Here is a 9,201-nt window from a genome sequence, read left to right on the forward strand (position 1 = left end):
CTCGCAAATTCGAATTCGTTATTAAGAATTGGAACTTGAGATTTTGCAGGAAGTTTAAGTAAATGATTCCTAACAACTCTGCATTTTTAGTTTTTGAAATTTGTTTCGAATTTACGTTAGTGTATATTATTGTGAAGAACTCAAGAACTCAAAAATTGATTTTTAGATCAAGAGTGTTATAGGTTATGATTACAACATGAATTGTGTTACAAATCATTCCTATAATCTTTATGGATCATCAAATTAACTGGATATATCAAAACAAACTCGAATTTGATTCAAGAACACTTAGTTGACTTTGAAAACCAAAACTTTGACTCTCAAATTAGAAATTGATAGAAAGAATTGAAGATTGAAAACTTATAGATAGTTTAGATAGACGATTCCTAACAAGACTGCATTATTACATTTTGGAAATTCATTTGAAATCAAAATATGGTTAAAAAGATGAAGAACAGAGGTGTCGATCTTTATTTCATGAATTTGTTGGTTTGGTTCTTTCTCAAAATGCAGGTGCCTATATAATGAAAGAGTTTTTATTCTGTATTCAAGATTGAAATGGACTTGTAACAACATCCGACAATTACAAAATCACAAATAGTTTTGAGGGATATATGTAACTGATTTTGATTCTCTATAATTATTTTTAATAAATATTAATAGTAAATGTACTAATAATATTAATAATAATTATATTAATTATAATCCTAAAAATAACTAAATAATAGTAATAATATTATAAAATGATAATAAAAAAAATAATAATTCATTTAAATCATAAATAAATTTTATATATGAATATATATAATTACATTTTTATTTACACACAATTGTTCGTGAATCGTCGGGAATAGTCGCAGGTTAAATGAATCCATGTAAATAGTTCAAAAATTTTGAGACTCTACATTACAGAATTTGCTTATCGTGTCGAAATCATATCAAGATTAAGTTTAAATTTAGTCGGAAATTCCCGGGTCATCACAGTATGCCCTATAATGTATGGTTTTGTCTATTTCATATTGTTAATAGTAATGCTCCTATGGTTTCATTTGTTGATCAGTCATCATATGCTAATTGTTAGTATCATAATCAAAATTAGTAACATATTCAATGACTAGCCATGCACTTCTGTGGTTCGGGAACAGTGAGCAGACTTGCAGGGAATGATAGGTGTTTAGCTTTACCCGCAGACAGTACAACAAGAATGTGATACAACAATATTTTTATGTCGAGGAAAAACAATCTGAGTATCGTAACCACAAAGTAGTCATTGATGTCTACCCTCGGCGAATATTAAAGGATGAAAAATCTGTTAACAAACAGTGTATATGTATTGAAAATTTACAAAAAGTATTTAACACGTACTGTACAACATTCTGTTATCTAACATTCGTAACTGAAATGCAGAATACGACTTGCGCTTCGTGTGCATGACAGGACGGGTACGTGTGATCTTATCCTCTTTGATTCTTAACACGAAAGGTTTAGAGTTTAGGATTTAGGGTTTGGGGTTTATATATATACAAGCCGTAATTGTGCTATTTTCTCATCAATAATATCTAACTTTTGTTTCTATATATATATAGGTGGGTGAAAATGAAAATCACATCGTCAAAATCGATAATAAATACTTCGGAATCATCGTGATAATAATTCGATTGCATATCAAAAGACACCAACAAGCACACCAATTCAAAACAGCAGTTGTGGAAGTCGTAATTAGAAAATAATAAAGGGCAGGCAAGCTATAGACACGTTCGATAACAATGTGGTTGTCCCATTCTGGTTGTCATCTGTTTCCTATAAAAATACAATTTAGGTAATAATAATATTGATTTCTTAAAGATTTTTATTGTATGATTAGTTAAAACCTTGTCATGATCTTTATTTGATACATGGTTGCACGCGATAAGTGCACAGTGTTATGCTAAGAGTAAGTTCATAGTCGTATGTGCAAATATCTGGATTTTGAAGAAGTGGCAATATTGTTGCAATTATTTTGGTTTGTTATTATCATTACTGTGTTGATGTTGTATACACTTGGTTCCATTCTTTTCGAAGTTATAAGCATTATGATAAGATATAGGCATTGTTTTACAATAAACGTAGTAATGAAAACATATAGTATATCAGAAAACTTTTCCCTTGAAATGATATAGGCTATAACATGTATTACCTATATATAATGAAGGAAACATGAAGATAAGTCTGACTACATCTGGAATGAATAAATTATGAAATTTTTTTTGCTTATGATTTTGAACTAATATAAACTTCTAACAGATTCCAATGGGGTGCACGTGAGGGCCCGCTTTGCGACGAGCCAATCAGGAACGTTAAGTTTAAATTCTTGGATGCGAAAATTGCACCAGAGCCACTACATTGTGGAACTGGTCAAATCATTCCAACTGCTCGTCGTGTGGCTTATTCAGCTTTTCTCATGGCAAAACCACCTCTTATGGAGCCTGTTTACTATGTCGAGGTAAGAACCATGTAACCTTATTTTAACTATTCTTGTTAAATAACTAAATCTTTTAGGATTCTCCTTGTACTTTAATGTTTGGTAAAGTTTAGCATTTGTTTACTCTCGAATAACTTCCTTGTCTATTTAAATTTCAGATACAAACACCTATAGATTATGTTTCTGCTATATACACGGTGTTATCACGAAGACGTGGGCATATAATTGCTGATGTCCCTCAACCAGGAACACCATCCTACATAGTCAAGGTTTTATGTGTTGAATTTTATGTTTCTGTATGTATGATGTTGGCGTGTTGAATTGTACTAATGTATTTGAAATTAACGTGAATTTTAAGGCGTTTCTACCAGTTATTGAATCGTTCAATTTTGAGACGGATTTGCGGTATCATACACAAGGGCAGGCATTTGCTCTATCGGCTTTTGATCATTGGGCCATCGTTCCTGGTGATCCGTTGGATAAAAGAATTGTATTAAGACCACTTGAGCCTGCACCAATTCAATACCTTGCACGTGAGTTTATGGTGAAAACAAGGCGTAGAAAGGTACACCATCTTTTCATTCATTTTGTGTCTTTTTAAAGTCATTTTATTTTAGCTAAAAAAATAGAAATAGCTTTTGATTTTCTCTGTTGGTTTTATTAATAGGGAATGAGTGAGGATGTGAGTATTAATAAGTTCTTTGATGAGGCTATGACATATCTCTATTCATAGTTCGTGAATATTTTCAATCATACTTATAAATTTTGTTTACAAAATCATTGAATAATTTTTGGGAAATTTGCAGCTTGCATTATGCAAATGCTTCTGTTGGTACCCCGAGTTTATGGTTTTTGGTGGCACTCAACACCGGGAGTTTTCGATTGTCGTAGCTACGTCAAGGGATTGGTCACAAGTAGAGGTCGAGTAAGTGTTCGCTTTATATCCGGTTTTATAAATTGATCATCCAGTTTTATATTGTATTTGAATAAACTACCTTCAAAATAGAGAAGTTGTAATCTACAACGTCACGTTAAGAACTCGATTCACCATTTGAAAATTTTATAAAACTGTTGCTATCATGAGATTTTAGTCACTGTTTAAACAATTTCTGTTAAGAATTATTTATCTTTTTATTTGTTATTGAATGATTTTGGCAATTTTCATGTCGCTTATGGATCGTTAATGTATCCATTATTGATGGTGTTGATCATATGTAATACATCATATTACAAAAACTATTAATATGTATTTACTTCTTTCAATAAAATGAATAAAAAATCGTTGCAGACATGCAATACATGTAACATATATGTAGCATGACTTTTATGTTGTGTTTGCAGATCAGGATGTGTGTTATTGTGGTGTAACATTATACGTAATTTTTGTGGGAGCTTATCCATTTGAGGTACTTACAAGATGATTCCAACAATTTTTGCAATTAGTGAATTTAGTAAGGTATGTTATGTACTGCCTTTGTTTACAAATCTTCTTTTGTATGTTGTGTAGGTGGCAATCTGGACGGATCAAGTGGGCTGGTAACATAGAGAAACAATTCAATGCAGTTAGTAGTAAACTGCATTCAGTTAGTGCTTGGCAAAAGTATATGTTAGTCTTTGTGCAAATCATACACAAAATGTAGTTAGGAAGATGACCAAAATAAATTATAAACCCATGCCAAGTCGATGATGGCAACATGAGAATGGTATGTATTATCGTTGGAACTTTACGTTTGTTATTAATGCTTGCTTTCATATACAATATGCAACACTAATATTGTGTTTCTTTAAATTTTGGCTAGGTTGTAATTGATGATATATGTCAGAGATATAGGAGTCAAGCCAAGTCCTCTGGATGCGACATCTACAAACAATATTCTTTACAAAATTTGTATATGTGGGTTTCACTACTACAACTAAAAAATCAATGTTGTAAAGTTGTTAATTATTACCTAATAATTATTCTCTTTTAAAGCATTCTACAATGTGATGGCAACAAAAAATAAAAAAAAAATTATAATGACACATTACATTTGTCATGTAGCATATACATCATATTACAAAAACTATTAATATGTATTTACTTCTTTCAATAAAATGAATAAACATTCATTGCAGACATGCGTATTTGACTACCAAAAATGGATTAAAACTAATCATATTGGATGACGATGAGAATGATTCAAATACCACTAAGAATGTTGTTTATAAGAAAGTTTTGTGACGTATATGATTGAGATGTAAATGTTCTATGGTTAAATGTCCTTTGAATATTTTTTGAACATGTCTAATTATATATACTTATAGTATAACCTAAATTCATTTTGATAACTAATATAAGCTTAATGGATAAAAAGGATTAACGTTGAGAGTTAATGGTTTAAGGTTTAGGAATTGCTATTTAGGGTTTACGATTTATGGTTTACAGTTTAAGATTTAGGGTTTAGGGTTAAGATTTTAGAATTTATGCTTTGGGGTTTAGGATTTAGGGTTTAGGGTTTAGTGTATATGGTTTACGGTTTAGTGTTTAGGGTTAAGGGTTTAGGGTTTAGAGTTTAGGGTTTAGTTTTTAGAATTTATGGTATAGAGTTTAAGGTTTAGAGTTTAGGGTTTTATGGTTTATGGTTTATTGTTTAAGGTTTAGATATAGGGTTTAGGGTTTAGTGTATAGGGTTTAGTGTATAGGGTTTACGGTTTAGTGTTTAGGGTTTAGGGTTAAGGGTTTAGGGTTTAGAGTTTAGGGTTTAGTTTTTAAAATTTATGGTATAGAGTTTAAGGTTTAGAGTTTAGGGTTTTATGGTTTATGGTTTATTATTTAGGGTTTAGATATAGGGTTTAGTGTATAGGGTTTAGGGTTTAGATTTTAGAATTTAGGGTATAGGGTTTAGGGTATAGGGCTTACGGTTTAGGGTTTAGGGTTTAGTGTGTAGGGTTAAGGGTTGGTGGTTTAGAGCCTAGGGTTGATTTAGGGTTCAGGGTGTAGGGTTTAGGGTTTAGATATAGGATTTAGGGTTTAGAGTTTAGTGTATAGGGTTTAGGGTTTAGTGTTTAGGGTTTATGGTTTGAACTTTAAGGTTTAAGGTTTAGATTTTAGAATTTATAGTTTAGGGTTTAGATATAGGGGTTAGGGTTTAGTGCATAGGGTTTAGGTTTTATAGTTTAGGGTTTAGGGTTTAGATTTTAGAATTTATGGTTTAGGGTTTAGGGTATAGAGTTTTGGGTTTAGGGTTTAGTGCGTAGGGTTAAGGGTTAGTGGTCTAGGGTTTATGGTTGATATAGGGTTGAGGGTTTAGATATATGGTTTAGGGTTTAGAGTTTAGTGTATATGGTTTAGGGTTTAGTGTTAGGGTTTATGGTTTAGACTTTAAGGTTTAGATTTTAGAATTTATGGTTTAGGGTTTGGGGTATAGGGTTAGTTTTTACAACTTATGGTTTAGAGTATAGTAGGGTTTAGGGTTTAGTGTATTGGATTTAGGGTTTAGGGTTTAGGAGTTTGTGATATAATGTATAGGGTTTAAGGTATATATGGTTTAAGGTTTAGGGTTTAGAATTTAGATTTTAGAATTTAAGGTTTAGGGTATAGGGTATAGGATTTAGGGTTTAGAGTTTAGGGTTTACTGTTTAAGGTTTAAGGTTTAGTGTGTAGGGTAAAGGGTTGGTGGTTTAGGGTTTCGGGTTGGTTTAGGGTTTAGGGTTTCAGGTTGGTTTAGGGTTTAGAGTTTAGATATAGGGTTTAGGGTTTAGAGTTTAGTGTATAGGGTTTAGGGTTTACAGGTTAGGGTTTAGGGTTTGGATTTAGAATTTATAGTTTAGGGTTTAGGGTATAGGGTTTATTGTTTAGGGTTTAGGGTTTAGAGTTTAGTATGTTTAAGGTTTAGATTTAGGGTTTAGTGTTTAGGGAGTGAGATACGTTGATTGAATTGCCGGCAGAAAATTAAGATCGGTAGGAGGAATATTAGTACATAATATGTAGGAGGCGAGAGATATATGCACAATATTTATTCTGGTAGAAGTTCTGAAAGGTCAAAGCACTAATAATACATATGTTATATTAACTTATAAAGTATGAGATTACAAAAATTGAAATAATGTTTTCTAACAATATTTATATGAGTTAAATATAAGTTATATGTTATTTTTTTTTTTTTTTAAATTTGCAGAAAGAAAAGAAAAAAGGCAAAGAATAGAGAAGCAGTTTTCAAAAAAAAAAAAAAAAAAAAAAAAGGTTCCAATTGTTAGAATGACAAGAGTAATTGTTAATTTCAAACTGTTATAATTAGCGTACAATTATATTTTTTTTATTGTAGACGTACTTCATTAAGATGGAAGAAAACGTTATACAACTGAACAAGAAAATACAACTAAAAAACGAACTTCTACAAGACAAAGAGTTATTGTCATTTTTAGTTGAAAAGCTCACTATTTTGCAAAACTTTATGGATGAGGTATATTAAATCATAAACTTCATACATCTTCTAAATAATTAAAAAAATATTACAACATTATGCATTTTATTATAAATATAATGTTACAACTCATTATTGGCTGACGAATTAGTACATAAGACTTTCTCAGTGATCCACAAAGTATTAACAACAAAACAAAGAGTTATGACATTATTCACAATTCATGATCATCTAACAAGAATAACTACATTGTCGAATATGTGAAAAATTACAACGAAGATCCGAGCTAACCATCCAAAATTCTTAATTCAATCGCCTAAAACTACATCAAGATATCGGAGATGATTTATTTAATTTTAATTAAAATTTTGTTTTTTTATTTATTCGTTAGTATATTTTGAAACTTAAAAAATTTGAAACCCTATAAAACATTTGGTTTAATGTTCATCATAGATTTAATAATAGTTCGTTAGTGTATTTTGAAACTTTAATTTCAAGCCTTTAAAAAGCATTTGGTTTAATGTTCATCTAAACATAATAATATTTTATTAATTTATATATTTAATTTTATATTTTAAATCATTTGACCCTTTAAAAATCTCGCGAAACCGCGGGTCTTTAACTAGTAATAATATAAAACTTAGGTTCTCACATGCATTACTGTGTTAGATGTGAGTTAAAGTAAATTAGATTTTATATATGTTAGATCATTGCTTGTACTTTATGTATTTTTGCTTGTAATCATCTACTATTCATAACCTAATCGTTAATAGTGTAATATAATAAAATATAATATAATATAATATAATATAATAATATAAAATAATGTAATATAATATAATATAATATAAATAAATTGCGTTCTAAAAAAATAGTATACTATAGGTAATAATAATAATAATATAAAACTTAGGTTCTCACATGCATTACTGTATTAGATGTGAGTTAAAGTAAATTAGATTTGATATTTGTTAGATCATTGCTTGTAGTTCATGTATTTTTGCTTGTAATCATCTACTATTCGTAACCTATTCAATTATAGTGTAATATAATAATAATAATAATAATAAAATAATAAAATAAAATAATATAATATAAAAATAAGAATAAGAATATATAGTTACTATTTTTTTACTACCATTTATTGTAAATATTTTTGTTAAGACTTTAGTAGAGTTATGACAACTAATTTGATACATACAAAAAAGAGTTTATTACCCATCGTTTCAACGTGCGATCTTACTACCTCATTTTTATTGAATTATGCTCTTTACAACTTTTAAATATACTAATATCTAATAATTATCTAGGATGATTTCATATAATTTTGAAACTTAGTTTAAAATTTAATTCATGTCCGAGAGAGTAAAAAAAATTAAACTTTTGATTGATATTACAGCTTTGGAGACCTACAACCGTTTTGGTCATATATTGTATTGACTTTTGATTATGTAAATGTTAAACGCTCGTAATTTAAAAGTTTAAAATTTTCAAATTTTTTTTTTTTTGAAAGGCAAGCTTGCATCAGTCCGGACCGAAGCCTAGTCATCATTTGCACACACACACGCGCTTTCGGGCAGGAAACCCGAACCACACTCTGAGGATCCGACCCTTTAACCATCCCGATGTAGCGACCCGACCAAATCGTCATTGACGGCGCCGTCTACTTAGGTCCCGTTACGTGGTCATAAGTCTTTAAAACAACGTTTGACCAAAAGATATGTCGCATTCATTTCAAATGTAAAGGTTGTTCAAGTTTTACAAGAATAGTTCCACCACAAGTTACGATACAAAGTTTTAAGTACAAATGAAACTTATGCGACACAATTTAAAAGTATCCAAAAGACGCTCCATGTATGCATGTATACTCGACATCCAATGCAAGTATCAAAATAATGAGCGGAAGCATGTATCATGTATCGTTCAAGGACCTGAGAAAAACATAGAAATCTGTCAACGAAAACGTTGGTGAAATCATAGGTTTAAGTAAGTAAGTACAAGTGAACCACAAGATTTGCATCAATGAAATAATAGTAATACATTCCAAAAGTTTGTTTCACGAGCACCCAATTATCAATGCTTAACATTTCCTTCCATTGAACCCCATCACTTAGTGCTAGAACATACACTGTTTCTCGAAAATATATTTCATTCGTAAACGGTAGCGAACCGTTTGAATGAGGGTTTGTCAAACCCATATGGATCCATACAACATAAGTTCTCGCTTACACCCGGCAAGTGTAACTAATGATAATCGAATTGAGGATTTTGTTCTAAACTCGTATGTAGAATGTTTGTTTTCCTGTACTTGTGTTCACTTAGTAAAGAAATGTTTAT

General features: G+C 30.3%; 1 protein-coding gene across 1 annotated transcript; it reads left to right on the plus strand.

Annotated features, from left to right (window-relative positions):
- The first annotated feature begins 1,766 nt into the window (after positions 1-1,766).
- On the plus strand, positions 1,767-6,645 carry LOC139859344 (110 kDa U5 small nuclear ribonucleoprotein component CLO-like). The gene is made up of 8 exons (XM_071848137.1): positions 1,767-1,819; positions 2,284-2,482; positions 2,620-2,730; positions 2,820-3,026; positions 3,129-3,170; positions 3,268-3,386; positions 3,969-4,044; positions 6,619-6,645. Exons 1-8 carry the CDS (start codon positions 1,767-1,769, stop codon positions 6,643-6,645), a joined length of 834 nt encoding a protein of 277 aa, XP_071704238.1.
- The last annotated feature ends 2,556 nt before the right edge of the window (positions 6,646-9,201 follow it).

The sequence above is a fragment of the Rutidosis leptorrhynchoides genome, chromosome 7 (assembly GCF_046630445.1).
Source record: "Rutidosis leptorrhynchoides isolate AG116_Rl617_1_P2 chromosome 7, CSIRO_AGI_Rlap_v1, whole genome shotgun sequence".
NCBI classification, from domain to species: Eukaryota; Viridiplantae; Streptophyta; class Magnoliopsida; order Asterales; family Asteraceae; genus Rutidosis; species Rutidosis leptorrhynchoides.

Coding starts and splice junctions, on each gene's coding strand:
- LOC139859344 (XM_071848137.1), top strand. CDS start 1,767: ATGTGGTTGTCCCATTCTGGTTGTCATCTGTTTCCTATAAAAATACAA. Junction 1,820..2,283: donor CCTATAAAAATACAATTTAG/GTAATAATAATA, acceptor AACTTCTAACAG/ATTCCAATGGGGTGCACGTG. Junction 2,483..2,619: donor AGCCTGTTTACTATGTCGAG/GTAAGAACCATG, acceptor TTTAAATTTCAG/ATACAAACACCTATAGATTA.